Source organism: Trachurus japonicus, chromosome 9 (genome assembly GCF_045865225.1).
Source record: "Trachurus japonicus isolate A0001 chromosome 9, Traja_1.0".
NCBI classification, from domain to species: domain Eukaryota; kingdom Metazoa; phylum Chordata; class Actinopteri; order Carangiformes; family Carangidae; genus Trachurus; species Trachurus japonicus.
In genome coordinates this window covers 32,169,261-32,196,294 of record NC_140915.1, presented here as the reverse complement: position 1 = coordinate 32,196,294, position 27,034 = coordinate 32,169,261, and the positions used below count along the sequence as shown (strand labels likewise).

At 41.5% G+C, this 27,034-nt stretch overlaps 6 protein-coding genes across 10 annotated transcripts in view; 2 read left to right on the top strand and 4 right to left on the bottom strand.

The window, feature by feature from the left end:
* Positions 1 to 1,315: 1,315 nt before the first annotated feature.
* On the top strand, positions 1,316 to 3,438 carry LOC146981862 (C-type lectin domain family 4 member E-like). Its single transcript, XM_085787424.1, has 8 exons — positions 1,316 to 1,504; positions 1,984 to 2,064; positions 2,151 to 2,234; positions 2,338 to 2,424; positions 2,532 to 2,567; positions 2,663 to 2,802; positions 2,948 to 3,063; positions 3,161 to 3,438. The coding sequence occupies exons 1-8, from the start codon at positions 1,408 to 1,410 to the stop codon at positions 3,312 to 3,314; spliced, it is 795 nt and encodes a 264-aa protein (XP_085643550.1). The 5' UTR covers positions 1,316 to 1,407; the 3' UTR covers positions 3,315 to 3,438.
* Positions 3,439 to 4,181: 743 nt separating this feature from the next.
* On the bottom strand, positions 4,182 to 6,422 carry pla2g1b (phospholipase A2, group IB (pancreas)). The gene is made up of 3 exons (XM_085787428.1): positions 6,197 to 6,422; positions 5,640 to 5,773; positions 4,182 to 4,396 (listed from the first exon to the last, which is right to left on the bottom strand). Exons 1-3 carry the CDS (start codon positions 6,358 to 6,360, stop codon positions 4,278 to 4,280), a joined length of 417 nt encoding a protein of 138 aa, XP_085643554.1. The 5' UTR covers positions 6,361 to 6,422; the 3' UTR covers positions 4,182 to 4,277.
* A 1,688-nt stretch (positions 6,423 to 8,110) lies between these two features.
* LOC146981860 (phospholipase A2-like) lies at positions 8,111 to 9,456 on the top strand. Its single transcript, XM_085787427.1, has 4 exons — positions 8,111 to 8,229; positions 8,362 to 8,518; positions 8,624 to 8,751; positions 9,318 to 9,456. The coding sequence occupies exons 1-4, from the start codon at positions 8,193 to 8,195 to the stop codon at positions 9,440 to 9,442; spliced, it is 447 nt and encodes a 148-aa protein (XP_085643553.1). The 5' UTR covers positions 8,111 to 8,192; the 3' UTR covers positions 9,443 to 9,456.
* A 327-nt stretch (positions 9,457 to 9,783) lies between these two features.
* prkab1b (protein kinase, AMP-activated, beta 1 non-catalytic subunit, b) lies at positions 9,784 to 15,697 on the bottom strand. 2 transcript variants are annotated; one of them, XM_085787425.1, is made up of 9 exons: positions 15,482 to 15,697; positions 15,276 to 15,424; positions 14,894 to 15,042; positions 13,252 to 13,421; positions 13,073 to 13,166; positions 12,269 to 12,383; positions 12,049 to 12,182; positions 10,409 to 10,477; positions 9,784 to 10,227 (listed from the first exon to the last, which is right to left on the bottom strand). In XM_085787425.1, exons 3-9 carry the CDS (start codon positions 15,023 to 15,025, stop codon positions 10,150 to 10,152), a joined length of 792 nt encoding a protein of 263 aa, XP_085643551.1. In that variant the 5' UTR covers positions 15,026 to 15,042; positions 15,276 to 15,424; positions 15,482 to 15,697; the 3' UTR covers positions 9,784 to 10,149. The 2 variants fall into 2 exon arrangements, with proteins under 2 accessions (XP_085643551.1, XP_085643552.1); XM_085787426.1 differs by lacking the exon at positions 15,482 to 15,697 and having other exon boundaries at positions 15,270 to 15,424.
* A 5,114-nt stretch (positions 15,698 to 20,811) lies between these two features.
* On the bottom strand, positions 20,812 to 22,172 carry LOC146981858 (transmembrane protein 233-like). 2 transcript variants are annotated; one of them, XM_085788205.1, is made up of 3 exons: positions 21,954 to 22,168; positions 21,002 to 21,136; positions 20,812 to 20,924 (listed from the first exon to the last, which is right to left on the bottom strand). In XM_085788205.1, exons 1-3 carry the CDS (start codon positions 22,110 to 22,112, stop codon positions 20,913 to 20,915), a joined length of 306 nt encoding a protein of 101 aa, XP_085644331.1. In that variant the 5' UTR covers positions 22,113 to 22,168; the 3' UTR covers positions 20,812 to 20,912. The 2 variants fall into 2 exon arrangements, with proteins under 2 accessions (XP_085644331.1, XP_085644332.1); XM_085788206.1 differs by having other exon boundaries at positions 20,843 to 20,924; positions 21,029 to 21,136; positions 21,954 to 22,172.
* Positions 22,173 to 22,539: 367 nt separating this feature from the next.
* The window catches only part of msi1b (musashi RNA binding protein 1b), a 20,326-nt gene continuing 15,831 nt past the window's right edge, over positions 22,540 to 27,034 (bottom strand). Inside the window, exons 10-15 of one of the 3 annotated variants that reach the window (XM_085787422.1) lie at positions 26,980 to 27,034; positions 26,003 to 26,059; positions 25,563 to 25,625; positions 24,892 to 25,046; positions 24,321 to 24,366; positions 22,540 to 24,229 (exon numbers count right to left, since the gene is read on the bottom strand). The exon at positions 26,980 to 27,034 is cut by the window's right edge and continues 26 nt beyond it. In XM_085787422.1, the coding sequence (XP_085643548.1) occupies positions 24,325 to 24,366; positions 24,892 to 25,046; positions 25,563 to 25,625; positions 26,003 to 26,059; positions 26,980 to 27,034 (372 nt within the window). In that variant the 3' untranslated portion in view covers positions 22,540 to 24,229; positions 24,321 to 24,324. Of the gene's footprint in view, positions 24,235 to 24,320; positions 24,367 to 24,891; positions 25,047 to 25,562; positions 25,626 to 26,002; positions 26,060 to 26,979 lie in introns of all 3 variants that reach the window. The other 2 variants (XM_085787421.1, XM_085787423.1) reach the window with 2 other exon arrangements.

The window sequence follows — 27,034 nt, the reverse complement described above, 5'->3', positions numbered from 1 at the left end:
TAGCCCTACCATCCTGTCGTGATTTTGAGCCAACAGGCCACATGACCTGGGAGTTATTGAGCTATAATGCTCATATTTACAGTATAAAATATATTACTAATTCATATAAAATATTAAATGTGTTTAAATGCAATAAAAACAGGTGTGTGTCATAGAGGAGACTTAGATCTTTTGTCCTGTGTTGATTTTGAATGAACAGGTCACATGACCTGGGAGTTATTGAGCTATAATGCTCATATTTACAGTATAAAATATATAAAAAATTCATATAAAATATTAAATGTGTTTAAATCCAATAAAAACAGGTGTGTGTCATAGAGGAGGCTTAGCCCTACCATCCTGTGTTGATCTTGACAGGTCACATGAATTTTGAATATATTTTATACAGTAAATATGAGCGTTAGAGCTCAATAAATCCCAGGTCATGTGACCTGTTCATTCAAAATCAACAAAGGATAGAAGATCTAAGTCTCCTCTATGACACCCACCTGTTTTTATTGCATTTAAACACATGTAATATTTTATATGAATTTTTCTTTTATTTTATACTGTAAATATGAGCATTATAACTCAATAACTCCCAGGTCATGTGACCTGTTGACTCAAAATCAACACAGGATGGTAGAGCTAAGCCTCATCTATGACACACACCTGTTTTTATAGCATTTAAACACATTTAATATTTTATATGAATTTTTCATTTATTTTATACTGTAAATATGAGCATTATAGCTCAATAACTCCCAGGTCATGTGACCTGTTGACTCAAAATCAACACAGGATGGTAGAGCTAAGCCTCCTCTATGACACACACCTGTTTTTATTGCATTTAAACACATTTCACATTTTATATGAATTTTTAATGTATTTTATACAGTAAATATGAGCATTATAGCTCAATAACTCCCATGGTCATGTGACCTGTTGACTCAAAATCACCACAGGATGGTAGGGCTAAGCCTCCTCTATGACACACACCTGTTTTTATTGCATTTAAACACATTTACTATTTCATATGAATTTTTAATATATTTTATGAGCGTTAGAGCTCAATAACTCCCAGGTCGTGTGACCTGTTGACTCAAATCAACACAGGATGGTAGGGCTAAGCCTCCTCTATGACACGCACCTGTTTTTATTGCATTTGAACACATTTTATATTTTCTATGAATTTTTAATGTATTGAGAAGGAGCGAATGTCTGTCAAATATCCAACTTAAAACTAACTTCACTGCAGTAGTCAAAAGCACAAAATTTGTTGTGTTACTGCTGGTCTTTTCCAACAAAACCTCCCACGTAACCATCTCACATTTGGCAAGAAGCTTGGTTCCTGTGTCTGACTATTGGGAGGTCTATGTTGATGAATAAACTGACCAACTGTGTGTACATTTTAAAGTATGTGCTGTGATGGAAAGTCAGTGTTTCTCTTTAAATGGGAGGACTATCTGCAATCTCATGGTCATAGTCCAACCAGAGAAAATCAGAGGTAATCGGGTTGATGAAGGTAAGAGATGAATGTTCAATTTATAAACATTTATTACTTGTTCTTGAAATGTTTTAGCAATCAACATATAAGAAATTATAAACATGCATAGATATTCAAAACTGTGTTGAAATGTGCATTAATCGCTGTCATGCAGGTTTTCGAATGACAGTGAATTATATGCTGAATCATCAATATAACTCAATACTACAATAGCCTATGCTTTCATATCATAATTTAAACTTTTTAAAGCATTTCATTAATTAGATGGATATCTTTGAAAATCAAAATGTTTAAAGTGTTATATATATAATTGAGAAAGTCTATTTATTGAGTCGTTAATATTTAACATACAGTATCTGGCCTGAAAACAAACATCAGAGATTCAGTTGACCTCTGCTTCGCCATTCATTTCTGGGAAAGTCATTTTGAAAACTTTGATTTTTCATTACAAGATGTTTCTACAGTTATAAAATTATATTATATGTGATCTGTTTCAGTGATGGAATATCAGTTTCACCGTTTTGGGTCACCTGATGACAACCCACTCAATGAGGAGATCAAAATGACTGAACAATCAGGTACGACGTGTACATGCCAGCTGATTTTAAGTTAAACTTAAAGATTTCTCCTTAAGCTATGACAACAAGACTGTCATTGTTTGTAGGTATGAAGAGGATCGTGGCATTTGTCCTGTATGGCATCCTGGTGCTGTTACTGTTAATTCTGCTGTTGGTTACTGGGGTAAAATGTATGGATTTAAACACAACTCTTCAAAATTGGTCATTCGTATGCTGTATTATACAATAATTAAAACATGAATTTTCTTTTCTTTTTTTTTTTTTATCTCCCAGTCTCCCAGTTAAACCAGGAAATCACTAATGTTAGACTTCACCTTGAGAAGATGAACCATGCAGGAGGAGGTTCATCATCCAGCTCAGGTGAGCCCATTAGGTTTTCAGCTCTGGATATTTTGATGTAGCAATATACTGTATTTGATTATCTCTATTTAATCTTTTTTGTTGTTGTTTTGTGGCTTACCAAACAGCATCTAGCGCTTTACAGAAGAAAGAGCCAGTCAGAGGTAAAGACTTCAAACTTCACTTAACTGAATACTCTTTTTTACTTTCTTTTTTTGCCACTTACTCTGTTCATCTTGTCTCAATCTTCTGAAATCAGGAGGATGTAAGGAGGGTTGGATGTCTTACCAGACAAGCTGCTACTGGCTATCCCAACGTATTGCGACCTGGAGCAAAGCAGAGGAACAGTGCCTAGTACAAGGAGGACACCTGCTGGTCCTGAACAACGTGGAGGAGCTGGTGAGGTCTAAGTGTTCTCCATGTTTGGACCCTCATAGTTTCAGTGGAACTGGCAACTATGATTGTGCGCAGACAACTGATAAGAATTACTTATGTAAGCATAACAAAGGTTTATAATAACCTCATGATATCTTTTTTTTTCTAGGACTACATATCATCAGTTGTTGAACACAGACACCCCATCTGGATTGGACTTGTGGAGCGACAACAGGAGGGACACTGGACCTGGGTGGATGGGACCGACTTCAACTCAACCCCAACGTAGGAGAAACATGAAGATATGAAACTGAAAAGCGCAAACCAATGTTTGGGGTGGGAGGTTATCACTGATTGTCTCTCCTCTCTCCTCTGTGTGCAGTTACTGGGATGAGGGTCAGCCTGACAACTGGGCCCTCAGAGAGAACGGAGAGGACTGCGGCCAGCTTCATGGCTATGGAGAACGCAGACGCAGGTTGTGGAATGATGCAGACTGCAGCATCCAGTACCGGTACATCTGTGAAAGCCGGATGTGAGAGACGGTGGAGCCCTCTGAGCTTTCTAAACATCACAGGCCTTATGTCATATTGTTACTGTTTGCGTCAGTTAAAGGTAGAGTCTGTAGATTTCCTAAAAAATAAAATAACTTGTAACTCGTAATCATCACCTACTATGGGCTTTTACTCATGTGTGGTGGTGACTGTGTCTGCAGAGCCCCCCCACCCGCCTGCCTGTATTTTGATGTTTTGGTGTAGTCTGGACGTTTCTGGGTGGGGAGTCGGTGTGTTCTCCTCAGCCAATGACAGATTGCAGGTGAAGTTGGGTGTGTGGCGGCGTAGGTTTAGTACCCACTTAGCAGCAAAGAAAAGGAAATACAGTCTGAGCTGGAGCATCCGGCAACAGGAGCCTCAAAGACCATGCCACAACGGAGGGTTGCCATGGTGAGCATGGATGTCTAGGATGCCCCCCAGGGCTCCCCCAGGCCGAGCCGCTGCGAGGCTAGTAGGGCCCGCCAACCGCTGAGTCACTGTGGCTGTCCCAAAGTCACCCAGACTGTATTTCCTTTACTTCGCTGCTAAGTGTGCATCCGCCATTTCTCCCAGCTTGACGGTGTTCAGTCACTATCTTGGTGGTAGCAGAAAATATTCAAACAAGAACTTTGAAGGCCCAAGTGGAGTAGGGTTCAATGTGAACAGCAGTTGAACATGGGTCGGTCCTGACAGCTGCTGTCAGGGTGTGTACAGTTGAGCCCGAGAGGAGGGGCTTAGTTTGAATGTTGTGTTTACAAACCTACAGACTCTACCTTTAAAACTGATGAAAGTTATGTTTCTGATGTCACTCAGAGTGTAGATCACACAGTGGAATTTGAATAAGGGTAAGGCTTTAATAAAACAATAACTATCAAAACAATGACACTTGTTCTCTATTTTTTTTTTTTTGATAAAAACACACTCCTCAGTGCTGGCAGCGAGTTTCTCCTGACTCCATGCATCTGTGATTTACTTGCAGCGGTCACTGGGAAGATCGGCATTTCCTTCATTATAATCTGCCTGGCCAAAGCACTCGGCCGCTTTCCTGTCGCACTCACAGATGAACCTCTCACACAGATCGTTGGTGTCTAAATGACAAAGACAGAGTTACAAGAGTAACACTAGAGTTAGGGATAGAAGAGAAGAGGTGAAGACAACTCACAATGCACTTTTTTACTGTGGAGGTTATGTTTTTCACCTGCATTTGTTTATTAGTCAGCAAAACTGCATGAAATTAGTGAGCTGATTTGCACTGAACTTGGTAGTGGAAGGCAGCATAGACTAGCCTGACAAACCAGACTTTATCATTAACATGTCTAGTCTGGCAACGACCGGTAGACCTCGCCTCAATCCAGGGGGCGGGATGAAGGCTGTCTTTCAAACTGCCTCTGCACGCAATAGGGTGACGTAGATGAAACTTTTCCCATATCCCGTTGCAGGGCCGTTGCTAGGAATTCTGGGCCCCCTGAAAGAAAGAATACTAAAGTGGGCCCCTACCCCCTGACTTTTCCACTTTTTTTCTTAGACTATGTATGTATTATCATTTTTTTCATTTGGCCTACTTTGTTTGTTTAGCCTACTTTGTTTTGATGCTAATGCAGCATTACTACGAGTACTATGCAGAATAATTCAGTCATACAAAGATTAGACTCCTGGGGTTTTTTGTGGGCCCTACTGGGCGTTGTGCCCCTAGAGTTATCATCACCTTTCTCCCCTATACAATGGCCCTGCCCGTCGGCAAAACACCAAATACATCCTTCTTAGAAATGAATGACTTCAGTGCAGTTTCTTGCTCAACTTTTAAATAAAGTGACAAGTTTAATTCTTTCAAAGTTGATGCCAACGCCGATTCAAACGATTCCTTTGCCAAAGCCATCTTGTCATGTTTTTCACTGTCGCAAGTATGTTGTCATCGCGTTAAGCCCGCCCAACGACTCTCTAAACAGATAGAGCGCTGTGATTGGTGAACACAAACTGTGTTCAAGACTCAAAAAGTTCCTATGGCTCGTTTCTAGACCATGGATCTATAATATAATATATCTATGTTCTAGACGGACCTGCTGAGCAAATATATTTGCTGCCACTAGGGTGCGTCTAGATTAATAGGCTAAGCATAGACTTGAGAAGAATAGATTACATTTTTTACTATGGAATTTACTATGTTTTTGCTATCTGAGCCTGGTGTATGTTGTTTGACATTGGCTTGGACAGAGGTCTGTTAAATATTGATTGATATTTTACGCAATAATGATGTCATTTCTTTGTTTTTCCACGGTAGCTAGTAGGCAAAAGGTGTTGTGTATAGAAACGACAATGTTGTCCAGCACTCACCTAGACAGGTGACAGTCTTACTGGCCTCATTGCATCTGTAGTTGTACATTTCAGTGTAGGGGTTGTCCAAGATGGGCCAGCACTCATCATGCTGCATGGCTTGACTGTAGCACCGGTCGTGCACCTGACAGCATCTATCACATTTACAGAGCATGGAGATGACATTACAGCACCTTCCACATATCAAGCTGAAGAAAATCACCAGCAGTTGAGGTTCAATGTCGTCATCCTTTGAGGATGACGAACACACACACATAACACATTGTTACAAATAACAATCACTTCTGTCTGTTGTCACTTAACTATCACACAGTACTAAGAAAATAAGCAAATATTCACATCACCAAAGCACAAACCACTCACTTTTTTTTTTTGACATTCTTCTTATAACGATTACTTGAATTATTAACTGTTTGAAAATTTCTGCTGTGCAGCACCAGTGTCTCTGAGTTGACAGTAGGACGTATCAGAGGCAAGGATCTCACAACCTGATGATTCATGTTAAAGAACCACAACATAAAAGCACATAGACTAAAACTTTGTGCCAAAGTCCTCACCTGTCAAGCTCATCAACAGGTGTGCCAGAGCCTCCCAGGCCACAGTAGCAGCCATAGTCAGCATAGTCCAGCACCGGCCAGCTGTCAGGTACTGTGCAGAGGATCATGGCCCTGAACTGCCACAGGGCCCGGTACCCCAGCACTGTGGGACACGATGGACACATCTCAGACAAAGTTAGTGCACATTTTAAAAACACCTTGGATTATGTCTTGGGAAATCCCAAATCAAACATAATCAGAAAACAAGAGCTATCATTGCAAAGGCTTGTGCGTACTCACAGGCTGGGAGGCTGAGGAGCAGGACCAGCAGGGAGTGAGTCAGGTGCATGTTGCAGGTACGGATGTGTGAGTGCAGAGCTTAAAGCTTATATTGACAGCTGACCCTAAGAGGCGGTGAGAGGCCGACCAATTGCCAGGGGTCGCCTATACATTACACAATGCATACATATGTATGTTATGCACTTAAACACACACATACATATTATCTAAATACACAGTAAGCACACCTAACCCATACATACATATACAAATAACAATACATACAATGAAATACAAACGCAGAGCCCCTATACATACATATATGTATACATATCTATTTTTTTTTTGTCCTTTTGTACACTATTTCCTTTTGTGTTAACGTAAATATTCAACTTGACTTCAACCTGTGTGGAAAGCCCTGGGAATTCTGACAAGTGCCAGCTATTGACACAGCTGTGTGCTGCAAAGTTATTTAAAATTCAGCTGCAGTCTCAACTCAAGTAACCACAGAGTGAGCAGGAACAAATAGATTAGGGAATATTTGATTAGGAAGTTACATAATATACAAGTGTAAGGAAAAATAAAAGAAAACATAAGTAAATATATAGAGTGAATAGCTGTGAGGGGAGAATCAATAAGTGCAAGATGTGGGGTTTATTAGGGGTTTGTGGAAGGCACACCTGAGATCACCTCGACATGTTGTATTTCCTGATATTTCTTATCGTACGCTGTGTGGGAACAGACTGGATATGACCCAACAGCATGAAGCTGAGCTACTTACAATATAAATGTACAATGTAAAAATATATGAACTCACCAACCAACCTATCACTATGAATATCTAGCCACAGAACAGAGCACATTGCACTGTGTATCTGCTTTTTCTGTTCTCTCACAGGATGCAGTTCCACTTGATGGTCAGACATTCAAAACAAACAACTACTTGACCAAATTAGGACATTTAAGGCACAAGTGGATACAACAGGAGGACACATCCAGCTGGAGTTGAGCTGAAGAGACACAGACTTATTCTCATGTAAATAAGGAGGAAACGTATTCTGTACCTGAACGGTATCTTGTGTGTTCATACTTTCTTTTCACTACCTGTAGCCTAAATACACTTGAGTGAATGAAGCAGTCCTACAAATCCTCATGTAAGATGCTCTTAAAGTACCAAGAAGTTAACATATTTACAATGCAGAATGACTGCCACAGTGAATGTTAATATACTATTATAAAGAACATTTTAGTTATTGTCATTGTGCATTAATGAGGAAGAGGCTTTATGTTGCCAGACTTTTGAGCTAAATATATCCTAACCCTAACCTTAACAATTTCATATCCAGTTTAGATTCATCTATAACAGTGGATCATATTTTTTAAAGTAATCATATTCACAATCTTATGTCTTAGATGTGAATCTTTTGCAATTGCTCTCCATGCGGATTTTACTGCAAATGGCAAATGCCTTTAATCTAATGCCTTTACATTTTAGTAGCACAGAGGCATTACTGTAAGCCTTCCATAATACATAATTAATGAAGTGAAAGTACCTTAAATGTATGTTGCAGTAAGTAATTGAGTACAGTAAATGGAGACTGATAGAGGTTGATAACAGGCTCAAGTCTTGACAAGTAACTCTTCGCCCTCCCACCCCCTCTTATCTGTCGTTGTCTCACACCTCCTCTGATATAAGAGCAGCCTGCAACCAAAGCCCCGGTTCTTTTTGAACATAGCCATGAATCTGACGGCTCCCCTGCTGCTGCTTCTCACGGGTAAGACTGAAATCACACCTGACATCTAGTAACCCTGTAACTCTTTAACATATTTGTTTCTTATGTATATTAGGATTCACTCATTTTCTCCTGATCCATTGTCTATTTGTCTGCTTTACATGTCTCTAACAGCCTGTATCGTCAGTTGTGGGCGGCTGCCCAGGGCCTTATGGCAGTTTGGGAATATGATCCAGTGTGCCCAGCCTGATGTTAACCCTCTGCTCTACAACGAATATGGCTGTTGGTGTGGCTTTGGGGGGAGGGGAACCCCTCTGGATGAAGTGGACATGTAGGGAGTTGTTACTTTCCCAATTCTTTCTCTTAGACATCGTCTTTAAAATTAACATAGTGGGAAACTTCCTTGAACCTAAGCCCTTTCCTCCTGTGTTCTCAGGTGCTGTAAAGTTCATGATAAATGCTATCAAAACAGCAGAAAGGCTCCTGGATGCACAGCCCTCGCTGACCTTCCCTACGTTCTTGTTTATGACTTCACCTGCGCAAACCAAAGAGTGACCTGCTCAGGTAAGAGTGGCCTGGGATTAACTGATATAGAGTCATTCTGTCAGACTGTCACCCACTCTCAAACTCATGAAATTCAAACACTTGAATTTGCAATGACCTTAGATGACGCCGGTCAAAATGATACAACACATCGGATTTGGTTTTCAAATTTAACCCTGGCTAGTGAGTGGCTAATATCTGGTATTTTTCTGAGGTTGTGAGCTGGTCATAGAGCATAATTTATTCTGTTTACTCTCGGCAGGTGACAGAAATGTATTTAATTGCCTACTTGTCTCAATATGAAGTTTTAGAACATTTAAACATTTAAGCTTATTTTGGCTGGTTGTGTGAGTGTTTACTGTAAAAAAAAAAAAAAAGAAAGAAAAGAATCAAACAAGGCAGCATTTATGGCCCAGGGTTAAGTGCAGCTATATATAGAGACTGTATGTAAGCAGCTAAGCACATTACACAGTCAGGAACTGAGGTTTGATTTCAGAAACTCTCCTGGTTGTGTTAAATGCCTCCACACATGACTAACATATATTTAAAAAGTGCCTCAGATCTGCTCATTCCTTGTTTCTCTGCAGCCACCAACAACAAGTGCCAGGCTGCTGTGTGTGAGTGTGATCGTGTGACCGCTCACTGCTTCGCTCAGGCCAAATACAACCCTGAATACAAGAACCTGGATCCCAAAGTCCACTGTGTCGACTGAGTGATACAACCTCCCACAAAAAAAAAAATACAAAAGAATGTCAGATTGGTAAACATTTCCTTTCAAAAAAATGTAATTTCTTGATGATTTTGAAATAAAAGAAAGGAAGTTTCATTCCATATGTAAGTGTGAGTTGAACAGAAAGAAAAAGTTAGTGAGACTCTTGTTATCCTGAAGGTGAAATTCACCCACTGTGTCCTCGTGGCTGTTTGCTCACATGGAGAGTGTCTGTAGCAGAGGCTTTTAAAGTTGATTCAAGAAAAAGAAGATCCCGCAACCTTTTAAAAATGAAAACTGACTTTCCTACACACCTGCATCTAGCCTTTTTGATTTGCAAATACTTTTCTGTTAAAGTTTAATTAACTAAACTTTACATGAAGTTTTACATCTTATACAACAAATGTCAATCATCTAATGACACATGTGGATTAAAACCATCACTTGACAGTCTTTTTATTCACTGACCATGAAGACACAAGCTTTAGGTTGCAGTTAGGTTTCATCATCAAGCCTCGTTGTGGTGTAGCACCCAAAACTTGCACAAACATTTTCAAAAATACAAGATAACAGGATGGGTACAAAATGATTTCAATTGGTATCAGGAAGATATTAAGATTCAGTTCAAAAACAGTTCAAGTAGCAGCTGTTATTATTATTCCAATATACAGGATATATAGGATATATAGGTAGGATCCACACTCTGTGGATTATATCGGCTTGTACAGAAGAGTGGTCACATACTTCTTTTTGTATCGGTGTGTCGCACTGAGAACCATCACCCCGTCCTGAAACACAACGACAAGAGGCTTAAAGATGAAGCTGACACTACACATGGACAAAATGAAACATTAAAAGATTATTGTTCATATAAGTATGCATATGTTGTCACAGATCCACAATTTCTCTCTATTTACTGTAAGGGACAACATAAAAAATAATCTAATATGCTGGAGGAGGATTTGTTACCTTGATGGAGAGGGCGTACAGGTGATTGAGCATCACATGGTTGGGCTCTGGAAGAAGTGTTGGGTCACACTGATGAAGATCCAGAGAAAGAGAGAGAGCGGGTGAACAACACTAATAAATTGCATGTTGTGGCGACATGTTGTCAGAGTGGTATTTGTCATCAACAATGAGCATGCAGTCTAGCACCAAAGCCGTACTTATGTGGCATTAGGAAAATTGCCACATATAAATTACACATGAACACGACATACACACACCTCCCAGTTTGTAATTGTTTTCCTATCACGTCTGCCTGTGCTAGTGTGAGTGTGTGCGCACGTGTGGAATGAACGGATATCGGTGGTTGACGTAGAGTGCGTAACCGTGCGTTCACACCAAACGCGATGGACGCGATGCCATCGCCCGTAACGCGAGCATCGCGTCGCTTGACATATTTGTCACATTTTCCACCATTGCTTCATCGCTTCATCGCGCTATGATGCAACCCACCTCCCGCTATTTTCTTTCTCTCCTCAACCATGGCTGAGAAATAATAATAAATATAAATACATATGAAATATTCACAAGGAGGAAGCTGTAGGTCCTCTGACCCTCTGCAGGCATTATCTTTTTTTATTACGACCGCGGTAAAAGTACGACGTCGTGTCATAAAGCTCCGGGAAACGGCCATGGATGTATATTATTGATCTGAGGAAAACACACACAGTCCCTGGGTTGTTTTTTTTTTTTTTTACACAGCCACAGGTTCTCTGTAGGAGGGTCTGGTGAGCGAGACTACAGCCACAGTGATCTTCTCCACCATGTTTTGAAATGTGTGTCTGCAGCTGTGTCGGTGACGTGGTTGAATATCAACACTGATTGGATGTCGCAGCACAGCGTCACGCGATGTCGCTTGAAAAGTTCAAATTTTTCAACTTCAAGCGATGGACGCGATGATGCGATGGCCGCGTCATCGCTTCATCGCGTCGCTCGTATCGCCCGAAACGCGCCGCCCGACGCGCCATCGCGTGTCATCGCGCCATTTACATTGACTTTTAATGGAAAGTTTTGGCGTTCATCGCGTTTGGTGTGAACGCACCGTAAGAATGTAGCGTTTGTAACCGTTAGTGTTGTTGTTGTTAATGATCCGATGTTCTGTCTGTGTTTGTGTTACAGGTGAGACAAAGGGGAGAGTGAATGGCATATTTAAGTGGGAGACGCGGGATGTTTGTGGGAGAATGAGTCGTGTGAGTGTACATGCAGACTGCGTATGAATGAATATGAGTGTGGGGGAAAGTAGCGGCTGTTTTACAGCTGATTAAAAGTTTGCGTAGCAACCGTTACTATGTATCAGCGAATATGAGAGTCCGTCTGTCTGTGTGCCCCTGTATGAAATGTCACTGTCCGTTTCTGCGTCAGATTGTCTATAAAAAGGTCCGTGTCTGTGTCTCTGAGAATCTGAGTCCGGGGTGGCTGTGTGTGTGTGTGCCGGGGCGAGTGTGATATAATGTAACGTTAGAGTGCGTAAGAATGTAGCGTTTGTAACCGTTAGTGTTGTTGTTTTTGTTAATGATCTGATGTTCCATCTGTGTTTGTGTTACAGAATAAAATCATAAAAGAAATCACACCGTACTTTTCAATCAGAGACGTGTAACACTTACAGAGATGCCTGTGTCCTTGTTGAGCAGCACTTGTAGCAGGTGTGGAGGTAAGATAGGAGGGTGTTTGATCTTGTCCTCCGATTTGGTCACGTAGGCTTCCTGTTGGTATGGGCCGGGAGGGGAACTGGACAAATCTGGAAAAGACCAATCGTGTTATGTTTTTTCAACACATCAATAAAAACAGTGGGTGTTGCTGATGAATGAATACAGGTGCCAGTACCTGACATGTCTGCAGAATCCTCTGAGTCAATCCTGAGCGCATCAAAGACTTCAAAGTCAGTCGTCTTCACCTGGATGACGTTATTAACTGTCCCAGTTTTAGACGTCATCACAGCCTGGGCAAGAGTGTAAACAGAAATTTGACATCAGCACTTGTGAGTGCAGATTAAGAATTTGTAGAGGTAGGAGATATAACAATTCAACTATCATACTAACGTGGGGAAAATAGGTATTTGATCCCCTCCTGATGTTTGCCTTTATTTCGTGTGAATTTCTCTGTCTTAGAATCTATTGCTGTTTACTTTTTAATTTGTTGTCTGATCTCTATGTAAAGCACTCTGCTTCTGCATGGTGCTATATAAATAAAATTGAATTGAATTATTTCATTTGATCAAATTATAATCTTAATATGATGGTATTATTTCTTTTTGTTGTTGTTATTCTTTTTTTTTTAAAGTATATTTTTTGGCGATTTTGCCTTTATTTGATAGCACAGTGAGATAGACAGGAAAGGGGGAGGCAGAGAGAGGGGGAATGACATGCAGGAAAGGTCTGCCCGATGCGGGATTCGAACCGGGGACGCCTGTGTTGAAGACTGTAGCCTCTACATGGGGCGGCCACTTTAACCACTGCACCACGCACCGCCCCTTGTTGTTGTTATTCTGTCTCTTTCTGTTCAAAAAACTTACCATAAAAACTATAGACCGCACATTTCTTAGTGGGGGAGCAAACAAAATCAAGAGGGGATCAAACACTTGTTTTCCTCACTTTATACTGTCTAGATCTAAAGGTTAGCTTGACTCACCCCTGTTGGATCCAGAGTCCACTGACCGTCCACACAGAACTTGTACTGGTGCTCTCCCTCCGGCAGGTCCACTATAGCCACAAAGTTCTTCTGACTGAGTTTGGGAAACAGCCACATGTTACATTGTCATAGTCCATGGACCTATGACCTTGTTGAGCGTTGTGCGTGTGTCACACTACCTTCTGTTGAGCGGGATCTTGGTGGCCCAGTTGTTAAAAGAACCAGATACGAAGACCTCTTTGCCGGTTCCTGCCCATCTGAACACAGTTGGTCTGGCCTGTGTTGGACTCTTGCTGTCACTCTCCAGGTCCTGCTGCCAGGCAAGAAACTCCTGTATTTCCTGTGGAGCCTGCACAGTGTGATATCAATGCATTGTTGCCATGTTACCAAGCGCAGCTGTAGCCTCTGCACCACACAACACCTCCTGACTGAATGAGCAGCTGGGTTAGTGTGCTTCTGAAAAATGTTCAGTCCATCTTCACACATAATACACACACTTCATATTCATTTTCATGCTTGATTCTACCATCTGGAATTTCTGGTAAGTTCAACTCTTATATAATTACATATGATTTATATACAATATGTTTGGTCTTAACAGCTTGCATGTATGCTGCAATTCTGCACACCATCTGAAAATGTATGCATGTATATTTTCACTATTATAGAGCAATTGACTAATATGTACTGTATGTGTGTGGTGATGTGTATGTACAAAGTATATATAATATATATACACATGTAAACTTGGATTGGCTCCAGCTGTATGGATGATGGATCCATATACATGTCTTTTCATGTTGTATAAAATCATTAAAACATTTATAAAAGTGAGGATAATCAACTGCTCCAACTGTTCAGTTTTCACAAGGGAGTTCTGAATGATGCCTCTTTTGCCTGCAAGTAATACTGTTTACTACTGCAACTATTTCCCAAAGATGATTTATTCACTTCCTTTGCAAAAGCTGCTTAATATGAAAACTTATCAGTAGTAACTTGCGTAAAATTAAATAGTGCACTACACAAAGGTGGGGCTGTTTTGTAAACACTTCATTGAAATGCTTTCAGGAAACTGCTTGACCTGAGATTTCAGAGTTGATTGTTGAACTGGATTTTTTAACCGCAGGGAATTTAAGGAATCACATGATCCTTTGTCCGACAATCTTGACTTTCTCATTGACAAACAATGTAAAAACACACTGCTCATTAAGTAAATGATGCATTCTTACCAGCTTCTGAATTTATCAGCAATGGCCTACAGTCTCTGCTTTAAATATGAAATAATAATGTATTATTTTTTACAGGCATGACACTCTTTCAATACTGAAAAACTTCTGAATGTATCTTAGAAAGTGTACAATAACAACAATAATGGAAATATGATCGAAATCGCAATAGCCTATGGCCAAAGGCAACAGTCAAAATACAGAATCTTCACAAAAATCTCAGAAGCTGCACATTTCTTTTAACTAAGGTCAAATGTGTCACAATATTGCGGTGTATTAATGTATAAATACGTTCTTGAAGCAAAAAGTAACTGTATGTTTGGTACGAGACCCAACAAAAATAATATCCATTGTAATGTTTTATTTTTCTTTAGGGAAAATAAAGTAATAATAATTCACAATTGCAATATCTGCCAAAAAATAATTGTGATAGTTGTGTCTTACTTATTTTACGTATACTGCATATCTTAACCTGCGTGTGATGAACACTATGGACTTAAAGGGTTCATGTCAGTCCAACATAATGGCAAAACAAGATGTTTGTTGTGATCTCATCACATAATGTGTGACAGCTGTCCTGGTATGAACTTCTTACCTTTGCGTCGTCTCCGTCCTCTGTGCTGTCCATCAGGATGTTGGGACGAGTTTCTTTTCCTCCTTGCTGTCCATCTCTATATGACCTGTCCCCCTGTCCCCCGCTGGACCTGTCGCTGTTGCTGTTCCCCATCCTGGAAGCATCAACTACTGCCAGACACACATCAAGATCAAGTCAGCATCTCTGTGTCCTCCTGGGACATGTGGGGCGGCCAGAGACAGGAGCCCCACACTGGTCCCTCCCTCCCTGGACTGTCCAAATGAGGGCCAAAGGTGGCCTCTTGTGGTCTCCACTAAGAAACAAAGGTGACTGCAGTAGGCTACCCTCAGGGCTGTAACACGCCTGAAGACAACACAACAACACAAAGTCACAGTACACTCACTTAGAACTTGTCAGACGGCGGCTGCAGTCTTCTCGGACCTGCTGTGGTCTGGTTTATGTGTTTGTGTCTCTGGGTGGAAAACGGTCCCGTGTCCGACTCCGAGCCAGTCGTTGTTGTTTCCGCCTCTAGTGTGAAGTTTCCCTCTTGGACTACAACACAAAACACAGTGTGACGAGGCGTCTCCCGCTTCTCCCTGCTTCTCCTACCTGTCTCTGTCTCTGTCTGTGGCTTCTCTGTTCAACCAAGTCCTGTGTATGTTTCCGCCATCTGGAGCAAACTTGAGTGTGTGTGTGTGTGTGTGTGTGTGTGTGTGTGTGTGTGTGTGTGTGTGTGTGTGTGTGTGTGTGTGTGTGTGTGTGTGTGTGTGTGTGTGTGTGTGTGTAGTGAAGAAAACACACCTCTTCCGCCTCCTGTCCTCGAGCTCGGGGCGCGTTGAAGTTTAACCCGATTGTTGCCGACTGTTCGCTCTTTGTCCAAAGAGACACGTTTTCACTAAGATTGAATGGACAACACACTGAACTGACCGACGTTCATCTGGTAGACTCTTGAATTATAACACAAATATCAGACACACGAGGCTATTAACCGATACAGCATTGAAAACAATTAAAAGTATAAGACATAGGCCTGTACACACATTTGTTTAGTTTCTATAGCTTACAGACAGTGTGGGCTGCTGGCCCAATTGTTGAAAAACGTGTGCTAAAGTGCCCTTTTGGGAGCCAAAACGTGTGCTAAAGTGTCCTCATGGGGGCCAAAATGTGCGCTAAAGTGCCCTCTAGGAGCCAAAACACGTGTTAAAGTGCCCTCTTGGAAGCCAAAACGCATGCTAAGTGCCCTCTAGGAGCCAAAACGTGTGCTAAAGTGCCCTCATGGCAGCCAAAAGGTGTGCTAAATTGCAGAGCTGCCAGCCTCAGGCTTTGAATGTGACAGTTGACCCATTCTCACACCACAAGCCACACCTGACATTTCTCATGCTTATATTTCCCCAATCAATACTCTCTTTTTTTTCATGAACTTCAAGTTTGAGTAATTAAGAATAGCATTAGGAGGCCACAGTGCAGGGAGAGCAAGGTATCGATATTAAAACAGGCCAATCGACGTTAAAAAAGGCCCAAAAATCTTCGCCGACGACCTGGAACGCACCATGTCACTACAGTCTCACTTTTCTGAAACTTGGCAGCCCTGAAAGTGCCCTAGGAGCCACCTCTAGGAGCCAAAACGTGTTTGACACAGCCGAGTCAGATCTTCACCAATCAAATGAGCTCCTCTCCTCGCCTTTAAATCCGCCGCGCGCGAGGCGCAAGTTTGATTTCACCGTGGAAGAGGGAGGCAATTGACTGCCCAGCTCGCAGTGCGCACACATACGTCACCAAGACCTCACAGGCAGGTTTCCACAGTTCCAGGCACATTTAAATGCAATTAATAATCACAATAACCTGTATTTATTGTAACTATCTGAATCAGCACATAGCCTACACGTATGTCTATATCGATTGTCCCGTCACACTGATGACAGCTAAGGCTGTCGGCATGCGTAATGGAAACTCAGCCTGACTGAATTAACACAGATGAAACCAGGGAGGGACTTTAGTAACCTATATTTAAACCCGTGTGCACAAATCACAACATAAACAAACAGCTGTGCATAAAGGAGGCATCACGGAGCGTCTCTCTTTTTCTTTTTTCTTTAGAATTTACCTGAGATGGGAGATGTGACTATCTGCTCACTATGATGCCGAGGCTGATCGTGGTTTGCTGTGAGAGATGATAGTTTATTTGTTTTCAGTTTTATTTGTTATGGTCGCGTGACGATGCGGCGCTCGCCCGCTAATAAATCAATAAGTAAATAAATAAATATAGCGGATCATCGCAATGCACAGTGTGTAGCGTCAACACCGCAGCGACATGCAGTCATCACTGTCCTGCTCTTGGGACATCCACGGCTGCTTTTTTGTCTCAGTCCCTCCCTGGTTTCATCTGTGTTAATTCAGTCAGGCTGAGTTTCCATTACGCATGCCGACAGCCTTTGATCTGTCATCAGTGTGACGGGACAATCAATATAGATATAAGTACGTGTATGTGCTGATTCAGATAGTTACAATAAAAAGGGGTTATTGTGATGATTATTATTATTATTATTATTATTATTTATTGCATTTAAATGTGCCTGGAACTGTGGAAACCTGCCTGTGAGGTCTTGGTGAGGTGTGCGCACTGCGAGCTGGGCAGTCAAAATACCACTGCGCTGGCTGCGGTTCGCCTTGCGCTGATAGTAGACCAGGTTGGAGCTGGCGAGCTTTCGGCGCACTCTCCGCGAGGTCTATGGGCAACAAATTGTCACTGCGCCAAGCTGAATCTGTCGACACCTCCCCCTGCTGCGCGACCACTCTCATCTCAGCGCACAGCAGTCTGCCAATTTATCAAATCCGCTGCGCACGTTGTTGCACTGGAGGAAAATACCACTGCGCCGGCTGCGCCAGGGTTCGCCTCGCTGCGCCCCCCTGAGTTGCGCCAGGAAAATAGAGCCCTAATGTGCCCTTTTTTTTCCTTTTCACCCCTGCCCTTCAAAAAGTCTGTGCACGCCACTGTTACTGAGGATTTTGGGGTCATAGGCCAAAAACAGCAGGAAGGCACATAGCCTGCAAACAAACAAGACAATACATTTTATCAAAATAATTTGAATGTGTTTAGATTTATTTAGTCTAAGCTGTGTCATACAAAGAAGTATTTTATGAGTTTGTTTTGCTACCCCGTCCAAGATGCTTGTTCTCGTCTGTGTTGTATCAGTCATTCATTTATTATTTTGGTAATGTTGGTAGTAGTTTTTTGACACAAAGGTCTGTGCTCTCTAAGTATCCTCCTGTTTTTAAATCCAATTGTATCCATATACTGTGGAGTGGCTTGTATAAGACAGACAGCCAGGGTCAGTAAAACCTTTTAAGATTTCTGCAGTTCAGCAAAAAAAAAAGTGTCCTTGTTCCATATCGCATCAGATTTCTCTGAGATGTTCTCACAGCTATCCTGTTTCATGTACACAAGAAAAGAACAGTCATCAGTATTTCACTGTTTGGAAAGACCACCTTTCAGTCTCAGAGTTGGAGAAAATTGGAGCAGACGTGCAGTTTCAAAACAGATTATTCCTCCTACATAAAACCAGCAAAACACTGGATATGTTTTCCTGTAATAGGTATATCATTCACTGAATTTAAGGTAAAAATATTACATCATTTTACTACTTTTGTACCAATTAAGTTTAATTTTTAAGTATTACTATTAACTCTCTCAATCAGTCTATCAAACCATGCTAACATTGATGACACTGTTGACTATGGATGACATTTGAAATGTCTGGCAGGGTCTGGATATCATAATCAGATCATATCATAATAATAAACCGACTAGAAGTAGATGCATTAAAAGTACAGTGCTCCACTGTTAAACATTTAGCTACATTACACAGAGGACATATTTTAAAGGGGACATATTATGCTCATTTCTGCTTCTTGACATGGTACCTTGATGTCTAAAAGTAATGTAAATAACATGCTTTGGTCAGAAAAAACAAAAGATTGAGCATAGATGGGTTTTCTACACGCCAGTTTCACAGCCCTGCTCTAAACGGTCGGTTTAGAACCTTCGCTCTGGTAGCTGAGGTAACCATGGGAGCGAGGGCTTGAATGTTCACATCACCCGGGTTGTGATGTAATAAGCCGGGTGAAATTAAAACGGCTTGTAAAGAGACACATTTTCTGACTATGGCAGTTTACAAAATGTTGACGTAGTTGTCAAAACTTACGTTTAAGGGGTGAGGAGGCACTCTGGATACGCAAATACACATACTAAAGCAATGAAAAAGTGAGTTTTGCATAATATGTCCCCTTTAAGATGTCTTGTGAAAGACATAAAAAAAGATGCTAACTTTGTATGACTAATTAATGGTGTCTTTATGAGACAATGGGAATTTATCTCACATCTCACAATTTATATGACTCTCGGTTTTTACCACTGATGTAGATTCAGTCATCTCCACAAATGTCTCCTCTGAATACTTCATCTCAGTCGGCTCATTGCAGGCTGTCGAAGGCCGACTGCATCTGAGCAGCTGACAGGGCCCAGATGTGATGAAGGGTGACAGGTAGACTGACAGCTGAGAGCTGAAAACACCATCTTGTCTAAGCCGACTTCTGGAGAGTCACGCAGAAACAAAAGGACCATCAACTCTTAGAATACAAATTATTATTATTATGATCAAATTCACACTACAGCTATTATCCACATGTCACAGAAAGTTTAGCTGATCAGTGGACTATAAGGTTAACAGGTCAGTCAGCCTCATCCTTAGTCCTATAAAGCTGGTCCTCAGTCCTTGACCTCAGCTTCTTCCACAGAGACTGTGTTGGATGGGTCAGTACGTCTTCCCTCTGCTTGGTCCATCACAGAGCAACACGCTGCCTCTGCCTCCTCCTCCTCCTGCTTAACTTGGGTTTGGAAGATTGGGTCCTCCGGCCCAAAACAAATAAATAAAACCTCCCACTTATCACAAGTTTCCATGGTGACCTTATAACCACAACTCCCAGCAGCCACATCAGCAAAGGAAGCTTTGAGGATTATCTGCTCAGATTTCATGTACCCAGTCTTCCCTGCTCAGAGCTGATGATTTGACGCTTTCTGATGTTTCCAGTTCATCCATCACCTCGTCCCACCAGTGAGCTGGGACTGAATATGCCCAAAGTGTTTAGAGGTTTATTCACTCATTTTAAAAAACGTTTATGTTCAAACTTGTTATAATATATATTTGTCATGTTTTTATGTAACTTTATCTGCCAATAACAGATTTATGCAAAGTCTGCCCCTTGATAAATTGGTGATTAAACTTTTATTTTCTCTGTGATTAACATGCTGGATCACAGCGCAGCCTAAAGATTATATGCTCCATTTTTAGCCTTGCGACAGTGTCAATATGTTCCACCAGAGTACATGATCCCCAGACTCAACACACTGCAACAGGTGTGTGGTGGTGGGTGTGAACTAGAACTAGTCAGTGTCAAGACATCCTCCCTCCTACTGCACAGTGACAAATTTTTGTCATGCTATTTATCATGTCTGTGTTGATGCTGGTTGAACCAACTTTTAATTTTCAAGTTTCAAATGGCTCTTAACCTCTTTTTAAAAATTTTTTTAAAGGTTCAGTTTACACTTTTGTTTAGTTAACCAGACCATGTTTTGTGGAAGTAAAACACTTTATTACATACATTTATGCATACAACACATCGGCTGTAACGTTCCTCTGCCTGGAAATGGTAATGTCAGATCATAGTTTATTGATTATACGGATCAAGAACCAGCTGCATCAGAGGAAGAATGGTTGGATCCTCTTTCATAAGGACATCTGTATCATCATTTCTGTCACCATGCATATACAAAGACTGTAAACCTTATATTGCAATATAATGTAGAGTGCAGCAGATATCCTAGATGTGTTTGGCTGCATCTGTTTCAAAGTCAGACTGTTGCAGCTCTCTCAAAAATCCTGCAGAGCTCTTGATAATAGAAGCCAAGCAAAGCCACTGAGCTGATGTCTCCACCTCAGCTTCACCTCTTCTCCTCTTTCACCTCCTCTTCACCCTCAGGATGTCACACCACATGCTGTGGAGGGACAGGATACTTGAAATCTTGCTATCCCTCTGTTAAAGTGTGGATCGTGTATGTGGTGTGTTCCGTACCGTGGTAAAGTGCACAATGATATATACAGTGATGATCACAAGACCGACGAGCAAAGAAACGATCCCCATGTGTAGAGCCTTCCGACCCAGCCTCATGGAGCCGTCGTAGTCCTTCTCGTCATAGCTCTTCTGGGCCTGGAGGGTGAGACACAGCTGATGATGGTAAGGTATCTGGACCGACATGCACCATGACCATTCCAGCCTTCATCTCAATAACACAATTAGTCCCATAGCAAATTAGACGTGACCTAGGCACCTGTCTTTCATGGCAATCTATTCCACACATTAATCCTCATTTATCTCCTTGCACCTGCCTTTCTCTTTGTTACTTTATTCATATTTGTGTTGAGGCCAGAAATCTCAGCAGTGAAATACACTGGACTGCCTCGTCCTGTTACTCACAGCCATACAACGATGCAGCAGCTGTTGTTGGCACAAAGACTCAACACCGCTCCGTCAACATTGAGTCAAATCTGAAAGTGTTGTGTCCCTCTAAGAGAGAGGTGCACGAGGAGCCATGTTCACAAGCTGAGCTTCTTCAGTGAGCTCAGCTGTGAGCAGATGCAGATATGGTTTTGTTACTTGGATGGAGCGTAAACTGGAAGTATATTTCAACAATTAAGTAATTATGTATGCAGACAGATATTTCTGTATTGTAACTGGAACATTATGGTCCACATGTAACTGTACAGAACACGACTGCTGATTAAAAGGTTCAAGTTACTCACTAACATATCTTATATCCTGGCACATCACCCCACACAGTGCCTCCCAGCAGCAGCACACTCCCCCATCCATATGTCATGCCACATGTTGACTGGTCTCTGTGCGCCATTACACAAAACTTCACACAGATCACACATCATTTGAAGTTTCTCATCCTGTAATTGTTCAAAAACAGCAAAGCAGGCATGCCCAGAAACATCTTAATGTTGAGCATGGCCGAACTCACCAGCACTGAGAAAATCAGAGCCACAATATTGATGGGCCATGCAGGGCAGAAACAGGTGAAGATGGTGAGACAGAGGTAGCTCCTCAGGGGGGGGGTCTCCTGAGCCTCCCCGATCTTCAGCAGGTCAGAGCTCCCGTGCAGTGCAGGCTTGGTGTTCATGACTGGCTGCAATGTTCCCCCCCAAGACAGCCAGAGCAGAGAGGCGAAGCAGAAGTGCTGGGAGACACTGAGAGAGGGGAGGTGGAGGCAGAGGGGGGGGGCAGCCGAGCAGTGATGATGGAAGAGAGAAATTATCCAGAGAGAGACGAGAGGGACACAGAGGCGGGCTGAAGCCTCACTCATGCTGCTGCTCTTTAGAAACTATATCAGGGAATGTTTCATGAAATGTTTTCATGTTGGTGTATTGCTCCTAATCTGCACTTCAAACTACCCCACGCAGCACCATCTAATGCCACTGAGGAATAATGACAAAAATCCTCAATTGATGTGACAAAATAGCTACTTAATTAATATGGATTTACGTTCAGCTCTCAGGGAAAAAAAACATGGGTTATTAGGTCAAAAAATGTCAAACAGGACACAAAAGTGGAATGTTTTAAAATAATTTATTAGGAATTTTAAAAAGTTTTTTTTTTCAAAGGAATAAACATGACAGGAAAAAAGAAAATCAGAAAATGTTACAGTGTTGACAAGATTGTTATTTTTCAGTGAAAACAGCATCAAAGTATGAACTACCGTGGTAGCCCGCAGCAGTGTGAGAGAGTGTATCAAAATGTAAAACCTGGTATCCTGTAGATGGAGAGAGTGCTTTGTTCTTAAGCTAACATTTGAAGGAAAACACATTTATCGTGATCGGCCAGTGCAACTTACTAGTAGCTCTGAACATAATTGTTTTGGTCTAAAAATAGTTGTCACATTGCTACAATCTGTGACCTCCGGTGGATTCGCAGTGATGGATTGGGGAAAAGCCACCTTTCTAAAAGGTTTAATCATCCACACTTTGACACAGATGTTAATGCAATAAAAAAAAAGTCAGATCAAAGTTTCACATTTGCAACTGAGGTACCCCTTCCCCACCCCCACCCACTCCACAAAACAAAACAAAACAAAAACACCCAGCACATAGCACATTGGAAACCAATGTGTTTAAAACCATATGACATGCTCACGCAAACATCAACAACCTGCAGAGTTAACCAGTCATAAACATGTTAACCGTGTACGACTGTTCCTGCGCGCTACTCCTTCATTTTCCTCCACGGACAATCATCACATATTGAAAATCACAGTTTAAACAACAATATGACAAAGTAAGAAAAACAGCATGTTTTTTTTTCTCTCCTGACAGAGGAGCGTTTTCCCACCCATACATCCCCGAAAGTAAAGTGTTGTTCCAGACTCAGCCAGACTCTCTCTCCTGCTTCTGCTAACAGACTCAAATCAATCGATCAATGCTGGAGAGAAATACAGCATATGGCTGGTCTTATAATGACTGACAAACTGAAGTGTTGTTGACTTTCATGTGAAGATATGATACGTAACAGTCAAGCTTTCCAACACATTTCTCCAAAGCCTCCCACCTCCCACACACAACATTAGCTGCCCCCCCCCCCCAGCCCTCCAAAGTCCAGAGTCATATTTACAGTATTTTACAAAATTGTACAGCTCATGTAGGCATATTATGCAACTCTGACTAATGACCTTTGTCGTCTGACCATTATTAGTATAACAAGTCTTTGTTAAAAACCTACCAAGATATACACTCTGTGACACATTCTCAAGAAATAGTATTAATCACAAATGTTTTGTTAAATTCAGTATGAACTAGTATAGACAACTAGACAAATATACAGGTTTCCAGTACAAATTACAGCTCGTGACCTTCAAACAGGCTTCACCTGGAGATTTAACTCCTCATATCTCAGAGAGATTCAAATAACCCAATAAAACACAGCCAAAACAGATAAAGAAACAATGCAGCCATCACAAAAAATAGCAAAGTGAAACGTAACAACAAGAAAAAAAACAAAAAACACTAAAATTTCAGCATCAGCATGTGTCGCTAGTACATGTAGTGATAAACATTTCCTCTCCTTTGATGAACTTTTTCCGGTGGGGTTTAGTGAGGTGTCAGTAGGGTCGGCTGGGACACCAGGTTTTGTGGGGGGGGTGGGGGTGGTGGTGGTGGTGTTGAAGATGGAGCGGTGGACTGGACAGAGACAGGCCACATCAGCTCCAAAGCAGCTTCAACTCCTTCCAGCTCTCAGTCTACAGCTCTGCACTGAGACAAAAACCAGGTGGATTACTCACAGGTACGTCGGCATGACTGACATGTTACCACGACGACTGGAAAGAGAACTGACTCACACTCTCAGTGATATCCATTAGTGAAGGCCGTGGCGATCAAAGGGCCCTGAGGGAGCAAGAGGACAAAGTTCAAGTTCAAATTGTAGTCAGTGATGTCATCTCCTCAGGATTAGAGTTTTCTATGTATCTCTCTCTCTCAGTGAGTTTTACTGAGGTAAAAACCTCACATCCTGACAATCTAACACTTTCAGCAACAACACATTGCTCTCAAATTGAGGCCGGTCTGAATTGTATAAATATAAATATGAAAACAAGAAAAAAAAACAAAATAAGAAATAAGAATAAGAATAACAAAGAATACGCAGAAAGAGTTTACTCTTTGGAAAAAAAAAAGTTTTTGTTTTTGTTTTGTTTTTTTTACATGTGAAGGCGGGCAGCGTTATACCTGCTGCTTCTTCTTATTTCATTTACAGCAGAGTAGATTCAACATCAGCATCAATGCCAGAAATACAATCATTTGATTTAAGGCTCAAGTAATATAGAGACAAAGACAGTTTCATTGGACTGGATGTAATAGACACACATGACTGGTGGCTTTTCTTAGTTATATGAAGGAAATCTCAAATCTCACCCCCAAACTATGGCTGAATCCAGTGCTGGGGGCGGGGCTGGCAGCGCTGAGGTAACTGCTGACAGCTGACTCCTGACTGGCTGTTCCATACAGGTCGGCCATCGGCCCCGGGCTGCTCGTACCTAAGAATCCAGCCGAGCGAGATGGGGTCGAACCTAAAAGTGAAAATAAGTATAATTCATGGTCGTCAGAAGATGAATCTGACTGAGTCAATATTTGTGGCTTTGAGTGAAATGTCTTGTGTGGATTGCTGCAACATTTGGTACAGAAATATGCCTGTTTTAGGATGAATTTTACTAACTAACTAATGTAGCACCACCATCTGGTCACAGAGCAAATAACTAATGGGTTACTCATCAGCCTTGGCTGTACTACTGTATATGCTCAGTACTAATAAGTGCTTAATTAAGATGATGAACTTAAGCTTGTTTTTAGTTTCAGTTTAAGGAAAAGTCAAAGGAACACAGGTTTGCAGGGATTCTTTACTACTTGCTTTTCAGAGTATAAGTAGAGGAGCCAAGGAACCAGATTATACATCTATAACATCCTTATTTGTAACTGTAATACCAGTTCAGTTGTGAAAAAAGGCAGGAATGGTACATGCAGATGGGCTAAAAAGCTTTTCTAAAATTAAAATAAAATACGTAATCCATTTTTTTTCATGTTCTTACCTCTGACTACTGCTGCTGCTGCTGCTGCCGCTGCCATTGGTCCATATGCTGTGAGAGGAATGGCTAAAAAGAGAAGAAAAATAAAAACCCAAGTTTAACACCTTGTATGGGCAACAACATAATAACCAATTAAAAACACATAATTTCAAGTCTGACTCCAGGGACCTCAGGAAACCGAGCCCTGCACTGATACACAAGAAAACAGCAGCCAAAACAGCCAGCTATTGATCCTGTGCATCATGAGGTCAGTGGAGGAAGACTAAGCAATCAACAAAACCTTCCTCTTCACTGTCAGCAGTCTTGCCTTCAGTCAGAGACCGAGAAGGACTGACAAACACAAACATGCAAACCAAAGAGTGATCAGGTGTTGATGCTAACATGTAGCATGTAGCAGACTGACAACATGCTGCTTGTAAAGTCCAGAGGAGGGACTGACTGACCTGTGAGCTCAGGGGGGTGGGGTGAAGTCAGAAGGGGAGTCCTCTCTAAGTGGAACTCTAAAACAGAAACATCAGAGTGCTGTTGAGACACACACCACCAACGCCGGCCAGGAGGACACACACACACACACACACACACACACACACACACACACAGGCAGGGAAATACCTCACAGGTGAGCAAGTACACACACAGGGTTTGAGGAATGCAAACAGGACTTTAAGGATGGAAGGATGTTTTAAAGCCAAAGGTGGTGTTAAAAATGATACACAATAAATTATTAAGAAAAAGAAAAAAATATAGCAATTGTCATACAAACTAATAACTTCAATTCACAAGAGCACTTTGATTTCATTACACTTTTCTTAAGTGGAAGTGTATAATACACTGTCACGCATGCACACCAACACGCATATACACAAACACTCGCATTTAAACACAAGCTAAGCATATGCAAATTCCACTCCCTGATATTTACAAGCAGCCATTTACACTTACAGTGTTTCTCGTGCTTCTATGGAAACATGTTTGTATTTGTGACAGTGTCGCCTGTACTGTCAGTTCAATATAAAACTACACCAGCTACTGACTGTGCATTTGCATAAGACGCACTCATCCTTTCCCCCCACCCCATAAATCATTTGTCACAGGACACCACTCCATTCATACACGTTTAACTGCTGCTCAGTGATGGACATGAACATCATCTCCTATGAAAACAAGAATATGTTATTATAACACCAAAACTTTTGTGAAATTCCCCAAGAGAAGCACAAGACTTTAAATCCATACAAACTGTGGAGAACTAGAGTGTGTTTTTAACTGTGTGGTGTGGACACTGAACGAGTTTCCTGTCCCCCAGCACCTGGTGTCTGCAGCAGTGGACACCTGTATTTCCTAACACAACATGGCCGTGTGTCTATGTCTCAGTTAATGTGGCAGAAACAATCAGGAGCAGAAAATGTGCTGTGATTACCAGGGAACTGGTAGGTGTATCCAGGAGTGATGCCAGCGTAGCTCCGGCTGGTGTA